At 47.6% G+C, this 19,795-nt stretch overlaps 1 protein-coding gene across 3 annotated transcripts in view; it reads left to right on the top strand.

Moving 5' to 3' along the window:
• The window catches only part of MYO1B (myosin IB), a 235,345-nt gene that overhangs the window by 91,685 nt on the left and 123,865 nt on the right, over positions 1-19,795 (top strand). For all 3 annotated transcript variants that reach the window (XM_063430177.1, XM_063430176.1, XM_063430175.1), the window contains exon 4: positions 2,284-2,378. In XM_063430177.1, coding sequence (XP_063286247.1) covers positions 2,284-2,378 — 95 coding nt within the window. The remainder of the gene's footprint in view (positions 1-2,283; positions 2,379-19,795) is intronic.

Here is a 19,795-nt window from a genome sequence, read left to right as displayed (position 1 = left end):
GATGCCGCGGGAGCCGGAATATGACGTCATATTCCGGCTACCGCGGCATAAGCAGACAGCGCGCGAGGGAGCAGAGCAGTGAGATTAGAGCTCCCTTGCCGCGTCTAATCACATCACTGCCGCACGCCGCGCCGGGGGTCGAGATGGTGGCCTGGCAGGAGGGAGAGCTTCCCTCCTGCCGGTCACTGAAATATTGCGCCCCCACAGCCCGTGCGCCCTAAGGCGGCCGCCTGTGCCACCTTATGGATGCGCCGGCTCTGCAGTTGACCTCTGCTTTGAGTATATAATAAATGAAGAGACCCTTGCTCATTTGTCCATAAGCTATGGGAGCCAGATATAAGGGTGGGATTTGCGTGAAAAGGGGTTGTGTATGGATGAAATACATTTTTAATAATATTCAGCAACTTCCCATTCCTGGAGTTAATGAACTGTACTTGGAATCCCTAACAGTTGGGTCCCATGATATATTTGGTTCTTTATCTCATGTCTCCCGATATTGGAACAGGAGGAGCATGGCCTCAGTGGTGCACATGTAATCCATCCTGAATGGTGGTTAGGCTAGATGAAGGTAGGAGTACCAATCTGGCATGGGTTAATAAGGCTTTAAAATAGGCAATGTTCCGTTGAATTCAGTATAGTTGATGGGTATGTGTCTTAATGTCGTAAAGAAGGTAATAAATAGTGCAGCTTTAAGTGATGGGCAGTGAATTCAAATAGTGAGGTGGACACATTCGTTTGTTATTGAGCCTACTAATGATTGGCTCAAATCCTATGCACAGTTGTGCTTTTTATAGGCAGCACCCCACTTAATTTCTTGCAAATTTTTTTCATCCTTAATGAACATAGTTACCGGAAGACTTATAGTGCAGTATGGCTCTGTAAATAGTTTAAGGCAATAGGTGGCTTGATACAAAGGAATGCTCTTTTCCAGAACCCTGGGAAATACCTGTCGCTTCTTGTCCGTATAGGGTAACAGTCAGCCTGCAATCCTGGAGCTTTGTGAGATACCATCCAGACTTGCTGCTTTTAAGTCTTTTATTTAATTAAAATAAACCTATATAGTAAAAACTAAAAATAATTTGCTGCAATCTATAGATAAGTTCCCTACTATTTCAGAAAGGCACCTTTGGCATTAAGTAGCAGAGGTTGACTAAATGTATGGGGCTCTGGGGAAATACAGACCGCAGTCTCCAAATTTTAAAATGCATTCTGCATTGTTAGAGTTCACAGCTGCATATCTGTTTCCTTGCTTGGAGTGTTCTGCTAAAGTCTCCATTTTCAAGTGGTTGCAGGGTCTACGTACATTGCAATATTTTCTCCCCAAAATATTTCAGTTGCTCCCTCTGGGTGTTTAAGTGTGGAGTACATGTTCACTGCATCAAAAATCTAAAGTACAATAGTCTGATATAGAATTGTCTGCACCCCCACCCCGAAATACATAGATGTATATTTATATCTGTGTGTGTGTGTCTGTGTGTCTGTGTGTCTGTGTGTATGTTGTATGTTAGTATTGTATTCACACTTTATGGAATGTTTGTGCATTCCATAACATTGTCATTTTAGTATTAGTTCTTCACTTCTTCAGGGCTTTAATGAAAGAGGAAGTGGAGTATAAGAATCAATAATAGAGGCTGGTACATATTGTACTGGCTTGCTACATGCTTGGCTGAGATTAGTGATTTATTTGAGATATTGCCTTATGATGGAATGAATTCAGAAGCTGAATTTTTTATTTTTTTCTTCCGGTTTTGGTATTATCAGTTTTTTATTTTGTCCCCGTAGACCTTCCTTACTTGTAGTGCCTGAGTCACCACAACAGAGGCTTTTATTTCCAGTTTTCTCATAAATGAAACTGCTGCCTGGTGAACTATATATTCAATAAACCCCAGTTTATGAGGGATATCCCTTTTTTTTATTAATAGTAAAAATAATACTGGCATTGTCTTAAATGCTCTGTTACTACCTAGTCTGGAAAAAATATAGCCTACAGCAAGAAGCTACAAATCCATGGATGTACAGCAAGCACAAAAAAATTCAGTTCATATTTCTGAATAATATATATCTGATTTTTACATAGTATTATGTCTAGATAAAACGCATAACAAGTTTGACATTTCTGCATTCTCTTGTTGGCAATACTACTATAAAACCACCATATTTTAATAAACCCTCCTTGCCAGGCCCTTATTTGAAAATGTGGTTGTTTTTGGTGAAATAAATAGTTTAGCTGGTGCTTACACATTGGTACATAACCGTTTCCATTTCTTATTTTGTTTGTTACAGTTATGCCCTCTCCGATGAAGCCTATCGTTCCCTTAGAGACCAGGATAAAGATCAGTGCATATTGATCACAGGAGAAAGTGGTGCAGGCAAAACAGGTATGGTCTACAGCAGGGTTGTCAAATTGTGGCCCTGAATAGGTGGACTACAGCTCCCATAATTCTCTGCTTGGTTGCTTTATTCAGAGAATTTTGTGGGTTGAAGTCCATAAACACGTGGGGAGCTTGGATTTTGGCAAATCTGGTCTACAGACTTCTTCTTCTAGATCAGTATTTGTCCGTAACTAGGGGCTTTTTTCTTTCCAGACCTGGTTGTCAAATTATTCCAATTTACAATTTCTGTATATAAGAAGTATCCTCGACCAGGTCTAAAAACACACACATACACTTTTACACACAGGACACTGACACACGCTCACAAATAACTTTTTTAAATTAGTTTTATTTAAGTCCCCCTAGCCTCCCTACCTTAGGGAGAGCTGCAGTAGATCCTTTCCCAGGCGTCTAGTGTGAGCCTTGTGTAATTTTTGTGTTCTCCCAGGACTGCCCCATCACACATGGTTTAGTGATGCTAGGTCTGGACTAATGGCATTACACAGCTCCTGGCATCACCGCAGGGATAGAAAATTATGAGTACAGTTCCCTCTCCGCCTCGATTCTCCCTCAGGCCAACTGCCTCTTGGACCATGGGTTGAGAAACTAGGTAATAAACAATGAGGAGTTTGACAGTGTTCTGTCCTATTTATTTAAAAAAAAATATATATATAAGTGGCCTAAAGTACTAAAAGTGTGGCAATCGCCATGTAAACCAGTGGATCCAGCAGGCACAATCAATTGGTTAGTCATCCCCTTTCACACTTTTTTTGCACTGCTATTCAGAATAAAAAATGTGGACAAATCTCTCCTAATGCGGTCATTCATTACATAAACCTTCATCCTGAGTAGAGATGTGAAAGAAAAGAACAAAATCTTGTGTGGTAGGCACCTCTCTCCATTACCAATAATGGGGTATAAGACTATAAGTGGAAGAACCAATTTCTTTGTGTAAAGAAAGTCAGATGTCTGTTAGCTGGGAGACCGCTGCATGAGCAGCCTTCTAGAATGGTCGGATCTCAGGACAGTTCCACGAAATATGTATGAGAGTGCCAAGTTTGCAGTTGAGTACATATGGGTTAACTTTTCAGGCATGTTGTACTATGAGTGAACGGTTTGTATCCTGATTTGTGATAGTGGGTGCTAATAGAGGGCTTATGGGTCAAAAGGAATATCCATTCTAACAGATTCGTCAGAGGTTTTGCAAAGTTCACATTCCCAAAGCTTTTTATAGTAGGGGAGTATAGGACCACCTGAGATGCCAAATAAAAGTATTTAGCTCAGACACACTGTACTCCAAGAGTTGAGTATGCAGATGCAGGTTATGAAGTCTGAGAGGGTAAAGGTGGCCCAAGGAGGCAAAGATAGAAAGCTGCAATGCCGGAGGAAACTGTGGGTTATCTGTGGTCGAGAGGGAAGGGGGAGTCAGGCATATGGTCTCCATACCCATAGCTAACTGGGATAGTTGGATGTGTGAGTTTAAGGCCAGCCAAGGTAGAAGGTGGGATCCAGGGCAGAGAGTAAGAGGCAACGGGGCTAGCACATTTTCAATGGAGATGCATATTAAAAAGTGTCCAAGAGTGGACCACTAAAGCACTCTTTGTAGATGAATTGCTTGATGATAGAGGGACAGATCCAGGAGTGCAAGACCACCCTTAAATTTAAATCTAGTAAGCAAGGAGTACCGATTATGTGTTCTTTGCTTCAGCCATAGATAATGCAGAAACACTAGCGAAAGGTTTTTTTTTTTGTTTGTTTTTTTCCCCCCTGATATATATGAAAAATGTAGCAAAAAATGAAAACTGTTCAATAGTGCCTATTGCTGATTTAGCTGTATAATTATTTTGTGAAATTTAGAAATAAATCCCAAGTCTTACAAATGAAAGAAAATAATAAAGATTGTCAAATTGGGGGGAAAAATGAAAAAGAAATGTTACCACTATCCTTTTTAAACAATATCTTCCCAGAGTTTATTATCCAGAAAACTGGGCAAGTCAGCTTAGCCATACTGTTTGTTTGGTATATACTTGCAACATCTAGTAGGCTTTTCTAAAGTTTCTGTACTGCACTTGCTGTGACATAGAAATTGTGTTAACCATGTTTGTGGGGCGTTACAAGCTAACCCAATTACCTGTAGAGTGCCTAAAGAAATAAATAAAAACTGAAGACAGGGAGAACAATTTCAGTGTCAAGGTACATCCCGTTCGTATTCCTGTGACCATGATGCACAGTCAGCCAACAGTTGAATATGACTTAGTTGCAAAATCTGTATTAATGTATGTTATAATCAAAATAAACTGTGTGTGATTACCATGCTCCCTGCTATAAACCTTAATAATTGGTAATGCAGGGTAAGAGTGTTAATTGGGCAGAAAAGATGTTGTAGCTATTCCATTCTAAGGAAGAACATTGCATTTTTTTTATATTATTACCAGCCCATCTTTAGCTTATTTGCATAATTGAAGACATGTTATGAATAAGAGGCAGTCATTTCCTGTGGTTTTGTTTGAAAAATAAAAAAAGTTAGATTTTACTTGTGTGTGTTTAAGTGAGAGCAGTACATTATGAAGTACAGATTACAAATGATATATGCACATTTGTAGCTTAAAGAGAAACAGTCATTTTCTAGTTCTTTTATTTTTTTCGACAATTGTGCAGAATTAAGCTCATGAAAAGAAGGTATACAACAAGGGTTTAGAGATAACATGCTTATAAGGAACAATAATATGAGTCACACTTCTGACATGGTGTCTAATATTAGTACAAATATAACAGGTTGTAGTAGGTATCGGTCTGACATGGGCATTAGTTGTGTAATTATGTGTTACATTGTAAAAGTATCCTTGAGAGAGGGTATGTATCCTTTTCGGGAGCCCATGCTAAGGGGTTTGTGTTCTGTGGAATTCATCCACCTGTTTCGCCTGGGCTAGGGTGTAAAGCATTCTTAGTTTCTCTCTCCTCCCACCCCTCACCCCCAAAAACCCTCTGGATGTTTTACCGATTACACCTGAGTTGGGGAGCGCAGCCACAGGGTAGCTGTGTCGGTGTCCCTGAGTATATTGATGTCTCCACAATTCCTGTGGGTGGGCGCCAGGAGTCAGGTAATGTCGAGCAACTGTGACAGGGCTGGGGGGTTAGGGCAGGTGGTTCGTCAGGTACCTTGGAGGCCAATTTGTCCCTCCCCCTGCCCGATTCGTCGGGTGCCTTTCTGTCAGGTATTGTTAGTGCGGGGTGAGCCTGTCGCCGACAGTAAGCCCGTGAGACCTATATTCCAGTGGGTGTGGGTGTACGGCCCATTGTGCGTCGTCCGGTCAGGCTTACTGTGTAACTGCACAGGAGAGGCTGTTTCGTCTGAGGGCGTGGGGTGGTGCTCTCTCCGCATGGTCCGTACTGTATTGCTTGTATCGATCTGGTGCTCCACCCTTAGTCCTTTATGAGCCTCTATGGCCTGGGGGAGGGGGTCTGTCATTAAGGCTCTGTCCTAGGGTCCTGCATGTTTGTCAGGTAGGTCAGTGCTAGGTTAGTCTGGGAGGTGGCCTCGTTTGTTGTGGTTGCGCTATCCAGTGGGGCTGTGTGGTGTGGTCCAATAATGAAGTCGCCCTTTAGTGCATTCCCATGGTGCCATGTGGGTCCGGGAGAGGCTGTTGGGGGCTCAGATCCCTCCCTCTGCTCTGATCCACTGGTCTCGGACGCCCCCTCCTCCATGTGCGAGAGGAGGGGTAGGGCGGGGTGCGGGGAGCAGGACAGGTATGCTGGGGAAAGGTGAGAAAAGAAAGGGAAGAAAAAGGGGAGGGAGGAGGAGAGAAGATGTGAGAGAGAAAAGGGGAAAAAAAGGGGGAGGAGGTGTAACCAAAACCCTTGCCCCATTGAGGTTTACATTGAAGCTCGAATCCTGAGTGTCTAGTGTGACAGACCCATCCATCTGGACTAAACCTATTGGGTTCGTCTGATTTGCCCAGTACTTATGGTCCCTGAGGGATCATGCGGAGGGTTATGACTTTGTACAAATGACCTTTCGAATGCAACAGAAACTAACGAAGCGCCAAAGCTACCAACATCCTCGAGGTGGCCGACATCGGACAAAGGACCACGTGGCGGCGGCCATTTTACCTTCGAATCCGCCGACCCGTACTATCGACGATACTTCGACAGTTCAACGAAAGTCGAAGTACCGACCCACTTCGAGCGGGACGTAGCCATTTTTAGTCCAGCTAGTGACCGACCGCACAGCCCGAATCCAGGGAACTCTTTTGGGCACGAAACGGTACCTGCGGTCGGTCATAAACGGACTTTCGAGTAACTTTGTATTCACTGGAGGGATTGGTGTGATTTTTGAGAATGTTTATATTTTAAGTATGCTGAATCTGAATATGTGCCTCTTATGTGAATATGATGGATGGATTTGGAGTTATGAAAGTTGTATAAAAGTATATTCCAAACTGTATGTATAATAGGATTATGTGTCACACCAAGGGGAGGGAATGTGTGGGATGTACCATCGATGCCAGTGGTTATTTTATGCCTCCCCTTGGGTGTGGCCTGTGTGTGTGAAATGCAAATAAAAGGCAGGCTGGCTGATCCAGTCCTCAGTTCATGTTTTACCCTCATAATGGAGCTTGGTCTCGTTATTGGGGGAACCGGGATTACAAGTGACTAAATGCTGTGTCTGGAGCTCGGAAGGTGGTACCGTAACAACTGGTGGCAAGCGACGGGATGATCCTCAACGCCCAAAGAGACCACTACGACCAAGAATAAATGGAACTACAATACCAAAACCTGAGAAGAGCCACCTTAAAAGACTTACTGGAACAAAGGGGCGGACAGGCCAGTAACCTCAAGAAGAGGGACATTATTGCTGTATTGCTGGAAATGGATGGAGTACCAGCGGCAGAGGGAACCAATGGGCCCAGCCTAGACGACAGAACCCCCGAGGAGGCAAGATTTGACCGGGCGGTAAGAATTAGGCTGGCCCATTATGGCCCCAACCCCTCCGCGGAGATCATCACCCAGGTTCAAGCCGCTGTGGAGGCCAGCCTGCTACGCCAAAACGGTGCTGCAGCAGCCCCAGTCACAGCAAACCCGGAGGACAAACCGAAAGTGCCATTTGCGGCCTTCAAAGCCTTCAGTGAGACAGAAGGAGAGATTGACGGGTACCTTGCGGATTTTGAGCGGCAATGTGCCCTGCACAAGGTACCCCCGGAAGACTGGGTTGCTATACTGTCCGGCAAGTTATCCGGCCGGGCCAACTACGCTTTTCGGGCCATTCCGGATGAGGAGATCGGGGATTATGTGACCGTCAGGGAAGCTTTACTTGCCCGGTATGCCGTTACACCCGAGGCATACCGGAGGAGGTTCCGAGACACTGCAAAAACAACTGGGGACTCGTACGTTGAATGGGCCTGCAAGGTACATCGCACAGCTGCCCACTGGATGGCAGGGTGCCAGGCGGTGTCAGGAGAAGAGGTGCTGCAGATGTTTTTATTGGAACATTGTTTCGACAAATTGCCAACAGGGGTCAGAGAGTGGGTAAGAGACCGTAAGCCTTCCACTCTACACGAGGCGGCTCGCTTGGCCGATGAGTACACCGACGCTCGCAAACTGGACAATTCCATCACCAAGGCCACAGCCAGAGCGGAATACCAACCAGCCGCTACCACTCATCAGCCTCCCATACACAGACCATCCGCACCCCCTCCGTCTGCCCAGTACCCACGTCCACCCCGGTTTAACGCCCGAGAGTACTCTGAACCCCTTCGGTGCTACCTGTGCAATCAGCTAGGGCACAGGCGACAGGAATGCCCGATGAACCGTGCCAACAGGAACCAGTCCTGGAGGAAACCCACGGGGGCCCCTTCCCAAGCACCTCTTCCAGCCGCTCACTGTGTAGAGGAAGAGGAATGCTGGGGCATCTTACATGAGGCGGACCCTGTTCAGGCTGCCCACCATGACAATCGACAACACCACCGACAGAGTGTAAAGGTCAACGGAAGGGAAGTCAGTGGGCTACGAGACACTGGTGCAACCCTGACTTTGCTCCAAAAGCACCTAGTGTCCGAAGCTCAACATACCGGGGATACCGTGGCAGTACGAGTAGCCGGGGGTGCAGTATTTCGCCTACCCGTGGCCCGGGTACATTTGGATTGGGGAGTGGGCGCTAGACACGTGAATGTGGGGGTCATTAAGGATTTACCCGCTGATGTTCTTCTTGGCAACGACTTGGCCCCCCTGGTTTCGGCCTTTGCTCCCATGGGCCCCGCTGCAGTGGACGCTGTCACGACCCGTGCCCAGACCCGTGCCGCTGAGGCCGGCCCACCTGCTGCTGAGACCCAGGTAAGACTCTCTACCCCGACTTGTACCTTAGACCAGGCCCCGTTAGGCTGGGATACCCCAGAGATGTACGGGAAGGAAACTAGGGAGGACCCGGCGTTAGCCAAGTACAGAGCCAGGGCCGACGCTGGGGAAGAAGGAGTAGGTGGGGAACACTACGAGTGGGTGGGGGATAGGCTGTACAGGATCCCGAAACCTTCCCCGAAACCGAATGCCCCTCCGCAGAAACGACAACTAGTAGTACCTGCAAAGTATCGGCAGGAGATTCTGCGTATAGGGCATGACGTGCCGTTAGCAGGCCATCTAGGTTCCCACCGCACAGCTCATAGAATCACCCAAAACTTTTTCTGGCCCAATTTTAACCGAGATGTGCGGATGTATTGTAGCACGTGCGACACTTGTCAACGGGTAGGTAAGCGAGGAGATCATCCAAAAGCTAGGCTACAGCCGATGCCTATCATTGGAGAGCCCTTTTCCCGCATAGCCGTTGACATTGTGGGTCCACTGGCCAGGGCTAGTCCATCCGGTAAGAAATATATTCTTACTGTGGTAGACTACGCCACCCGTTACCCAGAGGCAGTAGCGCTGTCTAATATAGAGGCAGAGACGGTTGCTGATGCCCTGGTTAAAGTCTTTACTAGGGTCGGGTTCCCTCAGGAGATCCTCTCTGATCAGGGAACCCAATTTACCGCTGTGCTCACCCAGCAGCTGTGGAAGGTGTGCGGCATCAACCCGCTACTTAGTTCACCCTATCACCCACAGACTAACGGTCTCTGCGAGCGATTTAATGGCACCCTCAAACAGATGCTGAGGACCTTTACTGACACTTGCAGAGACTGGGAGCGATTCCTGCCTCATCTGCTATTTGCATACAGAGAGGTGCCCCAGGAATCAACTGGGTTCTCCCCCTTTGAGTTACTCTATGGGAGAAGGGTTCGTGGACCCCTAGATCTCATTAGAGGACACTGGGAGGGGGAGACGGAGCAAGAAGGGACCCCCATAGTGCCATATGTTCTGGAACTCCGGGACCGCATGGAGAAACTATCCCTGATGGTAAGGGAAAATCTCCGGGCGGCCCAGGGGAAACAGAAGCGATGGTACGATCGGGGTGCTCGACAGCGGGTCTTCCAGGTTGGGCAGAAGGTTCTAGTGCTCAAACCTGTGAAGGCAAACAAGATGCAAGCATCTTGGCAGGGCCCGTACAAGGTGTTAGCTCAGGTATGCGATACTACCTATCTTATAGCCAGCTGTTCGGATGAAAGGGTACAACGATCCTTTCATGTGAACATGCTCAAGGAGTATCAGGAACGACCCGAGGATGTTGCCGCAGTTTGTGCCCCAGCTACCGACGACCCAGAGAACTTACCTTTGCCTGACCTGCTAGAAAGGGATCCCCAGACCGACCTTACTAGCCTCGTACAGTTAGGTGACCGACTAAGCCCGGCCGAGAAAACCCAGGCCAGACAACTTCTGTGGGAGAAGCAGGCGACCTTCTCCCAAGAACCCGGGTACACTCCCCTAGCTATACACAAGGTCGAGACACCCGGACAGAACCCCCTACGACAACCCCCATACCGTATCCCGGAAGCAGTCCGAGAAGGAATGCGGAAGGAGATACAGGAGATGACCCGGCTGGGGGTTATTGAGCACTCAGATAGTCCGTGGGCGTCGCCCGTAGTCCTAGTACCCAAGAAAGATGGGACCACCCGGTTCTGTGTGGATTACAGGCGGCTCAACGAGCGGACTACCACTGACGCCTACCCGATGCCCCGGATAGACGAGTTATTAGACCGCATTGCCAGGGGGCGCTATCTGACCACCATTGACCTATGTAAAGGGTACTGGCAGATCCCCCTGGCCGAGGATGCTATCCCCAAGTCGGCCTTCGTCACCCCGTTTGGCCTGTACCAGTTTAGGGTTATGCCATTCGGGATGAAGAATGCTCCGGCTACCTTCCAGCGTATGGTGGATAGGCTCCTAGATGGCTTCCAGGGATTTGCGTGTGCATACCTGGACGACATCGCGGTCTACAGTGAGTCTTGGGAAGACCACCTAGTACACGTAGGGGTAGTGCTGGACAAGATTCGGGCCGCCGGCCTGACTCTGAAACCAGACAAGTGCCATTTAGGCATGGCAGAAGTGCAGTACTTGGGTCACCGGGTGGGTTGTGGGAGCCAGAGACCCGAACCGGCCAAGGTGGAAGCGGTAGCTAACTGGCCCACACCTATCACCAAGACCCAAGTACTTGCCTTCCTAGGGACAGCGGGTTATTATCGACGTTTTGTCCCCGACTACAGCACGATTGCCAAACCCCTGACTGATCTGACTAAAAAGAACTTACCTAGGCAGGTCCTGTGGTCTCCAGCTTGTGAAGCCGCGTTTCAAGCCCTGAAGCAGGCTCTTGTGAATGCCCCTGTCCTGGCTGCCCCAGTCCCTAACAAACGTTTTCTTGTCCACACAGACGCTTCCATGTATGGACTGGGGGCTGTGCTGAGCCAGGTCAGGGAAGATGGAGGAGAGCACCCTGTCGCATATCTCAGCAGAAAGTTACTACCTCGAGAAGTGAGTTATGCGGCAGTAGAGAAAGAGTGTTTAGCCCTGGTCTGGGCACTGAAGAAACTGAGCCCCTACCTATATGGACAAGAATTTTCCCTCGTAACAGACCACAGCCCCCTCGTCTGGCTTAACCGGGTCTCTGGGGACAATGGCAGACTGCTGAGGTGGAGTTTGGCCTTGCAGCCTTATAATTTCACTATCAGCTACCGGCCCGGTAAGCAGAATGGGAATGCGGATGGGTTATCCCGGCAAATAGACGTCCCTATTCTCCCTAAGTCCGGTCATCCCCAAGTTGACCCGCCACAGGGTCAAGCCGGGTCTGCCGGAGTGTTCCACAAGGAGGGAGCCATGTGACAGACCCATCCATCTGGACTAAACCTATTGGGTTCGTCTGATTTGCCCAGTACTTATGGTCCCTGAGGGATCATGCGGAGGGTTATGACTTTGTACAAATGACCTTTCGAATGCAACAGAAACTAACGAAGCGCCAAAGCTACCAACATCCTCGAGGTGGCCGACATCGGACAAAGGACCACGTGGCGGCGGCCATTTTACCTTCGAATCCGCCGACCCGTACTATCGACGATACTTCGACAGTTCAACGAAAGTCGAAGTACCGACCCACTTCGAGCGGGACGTAGCCATTTTTAGTCCAGCTAGTGACCGACCGCACAGCCCGAATCCAGGGAACTCTTTTGGGCACGAAACGGTACCTGCGGTCGGTCATAAACGGACTTTCGAGTAACTTTGTATTCACTGGAGGGATTGGTGTGATTTTTGAGAATGTTTATATTTTAAGTATGCTGACTCTGAATATGTGCCTCTTATGTGAATATGATGGATGGATTTGGAGTTATGAAAGTTGTATAAAAGTATATTCCAAACTGTATGTATAATAGGATTATGTGTCACACCAAGGGGAGGGAATGTGTGGGATGTACCATCGATGCCAGTGGTTATTTTATGCCTCCCCTTGGGTGTGGCCTGTGTGTGTGAAATGCAAATAAAAGGCAGGCTGGCTGATCCAGTCCTCAGTTCATGTTTTACCCTCATAATGGAGCTTGGTCTCGTTATTGGGGGAACCGGGATTACAAGTGACTAAATGCTGTGTCTGGAGCTCGGAAGGTGGTACCGTAACATCTAGCGTCTCCAGGTCAATTGTGTTATCTCGTTGTGGCCTCTGTGTCCTTGGCCAGGGCTCAGGCATCATCGCCAGGGTGCGAGTATCTCTGTATAGGTCCTCCACCCGGTCCATCCACTGTTCCACGGTCGGTGGGTCTACTGAGCGCAACTTGATCGGGATGTGTAGTTTAGTAGATTGAATTGCCGAGTTAAACACATCTCCAGTAGCTGTTACACTGAAAACCACTAAAAGTGCTTCCTTACTTCAGGAACGGAGTAAAGCTTGGTCACATGACTGCAGCCTCCATTGATTCCCCAGTGTCCTTTTAATATAGTGGTTAAGGTGCTAGCATAAACGTGGCACAAAACATCTTGAGTGTTTATGATCGAGACTCCCCTGGGCGCCAGTCACCTGGTACCTCGCCAATACAGTAGTGTAGCTTCTACATAAATAATATAGTGAGTAATATCCATTCCATCCATATTTAAACAGCATTCGTTTGCTAAACATGTCATCAACTTGTGTAATCAAAGTATGCAGTGATGGGCTGGGCCACAGGAATGCGGGAGACTGTGTCAAACCTCTTAATTCTAGGGGACAGCACCGGGTTTGTGCCTGATTCCCGGTGTCTGTGACAGTGTCTGTCTATCTTTAAAGAGTGTACATATTCAAGTAGGCCAGTGGCTCTTTTTTATTTATTTTTTTCTTCCATCACAGTCTGAAGATTTTATTCATTTTTCATAGAAACTATTTTAAAATTGAAGGGACATTCTAAGCACCATGTCTTCTACAGCTTTATAGTAATGCATATGATTTTATTAGGCTTGGTGTTCATGCCCTCTGGTTTTGTTAAACTGCTTTAGAGTGGTTTTACAAAATAAGGATCTTCAGGCAGAGACCGATTTCCCATTAGGCAGAGTTGGCACCTGCCTACAGGTGCCTGCCTGTCCTGTAAGGGGTACCTCTTTTTTTAGCACCTTTTGTGAGTTTTTGGAAATCAAGTAGGCTGATGGGGAGATATACCGTACGTTTTGTTTTGATCACAATGTGTACATTTGGCTCAGTCCTTAAGAGGTTAATTATTACAACTATCGTCTATTGGTAAATAATAAAATAAATAAAACAGCTTTGTTACGTATATCTTCATGAAATGTAGAACCATAGCAAGGCTGGAGCATACCTTAGTGGGATCAGTAACAGAACAATTGTGAGATTTAAAGATAATCTACTATGATTCATAGAATTTTTGGTATGTATGTTCTAAGGTGCTTGGAATGCTGTAAGGTGAACATTTAACATTAGCACAATCGTCTCTATAATAAAAAAACAAACAAACAAAAAAACAAACTGTTTTTGTTCTTTCATTGGGATCTTTGTAACCCATAAACTTAAGCCCACACATGACAGGTTTGTATTGTAAGCAGTATGATATGAGGAAATGCACATTTTTGGTTTAATAAATAAATATCCATACAAAAAACAAATTAGTCCTGAAGACCTGCGTTTGCCACTAAGGTATGCTCCAGCCTTGCTATGGTTCTACATTTCATGAAGATATACGTAACAAAGCTGTTTTATTTATTTTATTATTTACCAATAGATGATAGTTGTAATAATTAACCCCTTAAGGACTGAGCCAAATGTACACATTGTGATCAAAACAAAACGTACCGTATATACTCGAGTATAAGCCGACCCGAATATAAGCCGAGGCCCCTAATTTTTCCCCAAAAAACTGGGAAAACTTATTGACTCGAGTATAAGACTAGGGTGGGAAATGCAGCAGCTACTGGTAAATTTCTAAATAAAATTAGATCCTAAAAAAAATATATTAATTGAATATTTATTTACAGTGTGTGTATAATGAATGCAGTGTGTGCGTATGAGTGCAGCGTGTGTGTGTATGAGTGCAGCGTGTGTGTGTATGAGTGCAGCGTGTGTGTATGAGTGCAGCGTGTGTGTGTGAGTGCAGCGTGTGTGTGTGAGTGCAGCGTGTGTGTGTGAGTGCAGCGTGTGTGTGTATGAGTGCAGCGTGTGTGTGTGAGTGCAGCGTGTGTGTGTATGAGTGCAGCGTGTGTGTGTATGAGTGCAGCGTGTGTGTGTATGAGTGCAGTGTGTATGAGTGCAGTGTGTATGAGTGCAGTGTGTATGAGTGCAGTGTGTATGAGTGCAGTGTGTATGAGTGCAGTGTGTATGAGTGCAGTGTGTATGAGTGCAGTGTGTATGAGTGCAGTGTATGAATGCAGTGTGTGCAGGGCCGGTGCAAGGATATTTGCCCCCCCCCCCATATGTCCTGACCTCCCCTCCTCCTCCCTCAGTGGTCCTTACCTCCCCACCCCCGTGTTCCTTCACCCCCCTCCCCCAGTGGTCCTGACTCACCCCTCCCCTAGTGGTCCTTATCCCCCCCTCCCTCCCATAGCGGTCCTTATCCCCCCCCTCCCTCCCATAGCGGTCCTTATCCCCCCCCTCCCTCCCATAGCGGTCCTTATCCCCCCCCTCCCTCCCATAGCGGTCCTTATCCCCCCCCCTCCCTCCCATAGCGGTCCTTATCCCCCCCTCCCTCCCATAGCGGTCCTTATCCCCCCCTCCCTCCCATAGTGGTCCTTATCCCCCCCCTCCCTTCCATAGCGGTCCTTATACCCCCCTCCCTCCCATAGCGGTCCTTATACCCCCCTCCCTCCCATAGTGGTCCTTATACCCCCCCTCCCTCCCATAGTGGTCCTTATACCCCCCCTCCCTCCCATAGTGGTCCTTATCCCCCCCTCCCTCCCATAGCGTTCCTTATACCCCCCTCCCTCCCATAGTGGTCCTTATCCCACCCCCTCCCTCCCATAGTGGTCCTTATACCCCCTTTTTTTATTATTATTTTTTTTATTATTATTTTTTATTATTATTTCTTATTTTATTTATATTTTTTATTTATTTTTCGTCCCCCCTCCCTGCTTGATACATGGCCGGGAGGGGGGCTCTCCTTCCCTGGTGGTCCAGTGGCAGTTCAGTGGGGGGGAGAGGGGGGCTGGCAGAGCTGTAACTTACCTGTTCTGCAGCTCCTGTCAGCTCTCTCCTCCTCTGCGCCGTCCGTGCAGCTCCTTCTATCAGCTCACACTGTAAGTCTCGCGAGAGCCGCGGCTCTCGCGAGGTTTACACTGGGAGCTGACCGAGGTGCTGAACAGACGGCGCGGAGGAGGAGAGAGCTGACAGGAGCTGCAGAACAGGTAAGTTACAGCTCTGCCAGCCCCCCTCTCCCCCAGTCTGTATTATGGCAATGTAAAGTGCCATAATACAGACCTTGACTCGAGTATAAGCCGAGTTGGGGGTTTTCAGCCCAAAAAATGGGCTGAAAAACTCGGCTTATACTCGAGTATATACGGTAAACAAAATCTGGAATTTGACTGTCTGTTCAACTGTAATTCAACTTTCATATTAAGTGCACCCACACTTATTATATATCCGTTTATTCAGTGGAAACATGGCTTTCATTTAACATCAAATATTTAGGTATGAAACATAATTTAAAATATAAAAACAATGAGAGCAAATAAGACATTTTTTATTTTTTTTCAGTTCTATGTGACATTTTAACTGTGAATGTCATAATCCGGTTTGCTTTTACTGCAATAAAATACACATTTGTATTCATCGATGTCTCACGTGTAAAACAGTACCCCCTATGTACAGGTTTTATGGTATTTGGGGAAGTTAAAGGGTTAAATTTTTCAGTTTTTTCACATTGAAATTTGCCATATTGGTTACGTTGCCTTTGAGACCGTATGGTGACCCAGAAATGAGAATTACCCCCATGATGGCATACCATTTGCAAAAGAAGACAACCCAAGGTATTGGGCAAATGGGGTATGTCAAGTCTTTTTTAGTAGCCACTTGGTCACAAACACTGGCCAAAGTTAGTGTTAATATTTGTGTGTGAAAAATGCAAACAACTAATTTGAACGGCAATTTTGGCTAGTGTTTGTGACCAAGTGGCTAAAAGATTACTTAAATATACATGTAGAATTTTAATATATTCATATATATGTATTTAAATTCTATGTGTATACTTATGTAATCATTAATGTTTTATATATATATATATATACACACACACACACACACACACACACACACACACACAAAATACTAGTTCCCCGCACTCAATTTAACCGGTCTTGTTTTTTTGCCTCGGTGCAAAACTCCAGCCACTCTATATAATCCACAAAGAGTGCACTCAAAGGACTTAAATTCAAATTGCATGATTTTGCTATTACATGACGAAAAGTCATGATTTTATTAAAGACACGGAGGCGAGTATTGCATATCCCTTTCTTTACTGTTGACAAATAGCAGCAAAGGAAACAAACAGAATGAAAAAAGAATGAACATGTGATAACATAGGCCCCTGCCCCTCAGGTCCCAGTATAACAGGCAGCACTTCCCTTCCATTTCCCTCTTTCTGCAGATGCGACCAAAGAACAATGTCCATAACTAGAGTAGTGTGAGAATAAAGTCCCAAGGTAATAGCATAAAACCGAAGAAGGTATAACATCAAAAACTGGGAAGTGTGACCGTAGAATCCATAGGACCGATGGAGGACAGCGGGAGGAGACCAATAAACCGGACCATTGCTAGACGTCTTGCCGGATTAAGCTGTGAAGATATAAAGGACAGGAGCCAACAGGTTAAAGTCGATACTTGCAACTAGTTACAAGGTTACACCAGTGAGAACAAAGACCCCTGTATGTACAGTCCCACAAAACAATTAATGTTAACATATCCAGTATTATTGAAAACAACAAAGTCTAAGGACGGCCCCACTTACCGTCTCAAACTATACTATGCGGCGTATCGTGGTATGAGTAATTTGGGTGGGGAGATACATACTTACCAGCGTGTAAGAATAACAAAAAAGGGTGGGGCAATACTCGCCTCCGTGTCTTTAATAAAATCATGACTTTTCGTCATGTAATAGCAAAATCATGCAATTTTATAACCAGACACGGAGGCTCATATTGCAAGTTTAAAGCTGATCCATTATCACAGCGAATGTGTGTGGGGCCGGCCGAAAGTAGAATTCTCGGAAGGTAGACTCCCTAGACCAATCAGCTGTTCTCATAATGTCTTCTAGGCGGGCGCCCGCCGACATCATAGAAGAGGCTGATGCCCCCCGTACTGAATGGGCGCCAAACACTGTAGTGTCAATGCCCGCTTGGGTCAGCAGCCATTTCACCCAGCGTGACAAGGTAGTGCTGGAAACTGGGTGAAAAGGAGGACGGGAAGATAACAACTGATGAGAGGCAGTAGAGCGGTGTGGTTCGGTGCGAGATTCATATTCACGAAGGCAGGTCACTGGGCATAGCGAAGGAGAGGCAGGGAAACTAGGGTAGGATACCGCTTTGATGGAAGTCTTAGTGCGCCTGCTGATGTTAAAAGTTACCCCGTCCGGGGTGTATGACTTGGCATCGACGTCCAGTGCACTGACATCCGAGACTCTCTTGCATGAGATGAGACAGAGCAGGCACACCAATTTGGCGGACAGCTGTTTGAGGGAGAGTCCTGCGTTAGCGGGCCAGGATGAGAGGAAAGCCAATACAACGGAAACATCCCAGGTCGTGGAGTAGCGGGGCCTGGGCGGCCTTGAAAATCTAGAACCCTTGACGAGTCGGCACACTAGAGGGTGTTGTCCCGCGGGGCGGCCCTCGAAACCTTGGTGAATCGCCGAGATAGCGGAACGGTAAAGGTTAATAGTCCTGTAAGCCTTACCGGCTTCGAAGAGAGACGTCAGGAACTGCAGGATCGTTGTTACAGGGGCCGAAACGGGATCCTCGTTCCGAGCCATGTACCAGCTAGCCCAAGCTCGCCAAGCTGACCCATATGCCCGTCTAGTGCCGGGAGCCCATGCTGCTGCCAATAAGTGTCTAGTTGCGTCCGAAACTCCTTGGATTTCCCAGGGTCCCCGGAGATTCGCCATGCCAGAAGTGGGAGAGAGCCCTCTAGCCGGAGGGGATGATAGCGTCCCGTCGGGTCTTGCAGCAGGTCGTGGTGTCCCGGCAGGAGTCGAGGGTAGTCCAACGTCATCTCGAGCATTTGGGGAAACCAAGACTGCGTTTCCCAGAATGGGGTGACCATGACTAGCTCCGCCCGGTGTTTGCGGGCCTGCAGGAGTGAGCGAGGGATCATGGAGAATGGGGGGAAGGCATAGAGGAGGCCTCCCTTCCAATCTTGTAGGAAGGCATCCACTGCCTCCGCCATTGGGTCCGGCCTCCAGCTGAAGAAGCGTGGGAGTTGGGCATTGAGCCGGGAGGCGAAAAGGTCTATGGTAAATGGTCCCCAGAGAAATGATATATTGGAGAACACCTTCCTGGCTAATCTCCAGTCGCTGGTGTCTGAAAGATAACGTGAACCCCAGTCCGCCTGGACGTTGTGCAGACCAGGTAAGTACTCCGCGTAGACCATCAGGTTCCGTTCCAGGCAGAATTCCCAAAAGTCTTTCGCCAACCTGGCCAGGACCGCCGACTGTGTACCACCCAGGTGGTTGACATATCTCACCGCCGAAACATTGTCCATGCGGAGCCGAATACATGATAGGGCACGGTCCTTGGCGAAGCTGCGGATGGCGAAGGAGCCTGCCAGAAGTTCCAGGGCATTGATATGTAGTCGGGCTTCGGACTCCGACCACCGGCCCCCAGTTGAGATTCCCTCGCAGTGGGCTCCCCAACCGTGTAGACTCGCATCCGAGTCGATCGTGAATTCTGGCATTGAGCCGAAGATGGCTTTGCCATTCCATGCAGACAGGTTGAGAATCCACCATCGCAACTCGTCTTTCGTCTCGTTGTCCAGAGAGACCAGGTCTGCGTAGGATGCCCCGGCTCTTAGGTGAGCGATCTTTAGGCGCTGTAGCGCTCGGTAGTGGAGTGGGCCTGGGAACACGGCCTGGATGGAAGAGGCCAGCAGGCCTATGAGGCGTGCCAATTGGCGTAAGGTGAGCTGGGGCCGGATAAGGGCCCTGCGTAACTCCTTGCGGATGGATCGAATCTTGGATATCGGGAGACTCAGCGTTGCTGCCCCCGAATCCACTTGGAATCCTAGGAATTCCAAGCGGGTGGCGGGGGTCAGGCATGACTTCTCCCAGTTGATTATGAAACCTAAGCATGACAGGAGGTTTATGGCTAGTCGTAGATGTGTGAGGAGGGTGGAACGCTCCTGAGCCATGAGGAGAATATCGTCTAGGTAGACGATTAGCCGAACTCCTCGACTGCGTAGCCAGGCCATAACGGGCCGTAGAAGCTTTGTGAAACACCACGGGGCTGAGGATAGGCCAAAGGGCAGACAGGTGAACCGCCATGTTTCGTATCGCCAGTAAAAGCGTAGGAGGTCCCGAGAGGCCTCCGCTATTGCCACTGTCAGGTACGCGTCTTTTAGGTCT

Source organism: Pelobates fuscus, chromosome 8 (assembly GCF_036172605.1).
Source record: "Pelobates fuscus isolate aPelFus1 chromosome 8, aPelFus1.pri, whole genome shotgun sequence".
NCBI lineage: Eukaryota > Metazoa > Chordata > Amphibia > Anura > Pelobatidae > Pelobates > Pelobates fuscus.
This window is presented reverse-complemented; position numbering and strand designations above follow the sequence as displayed.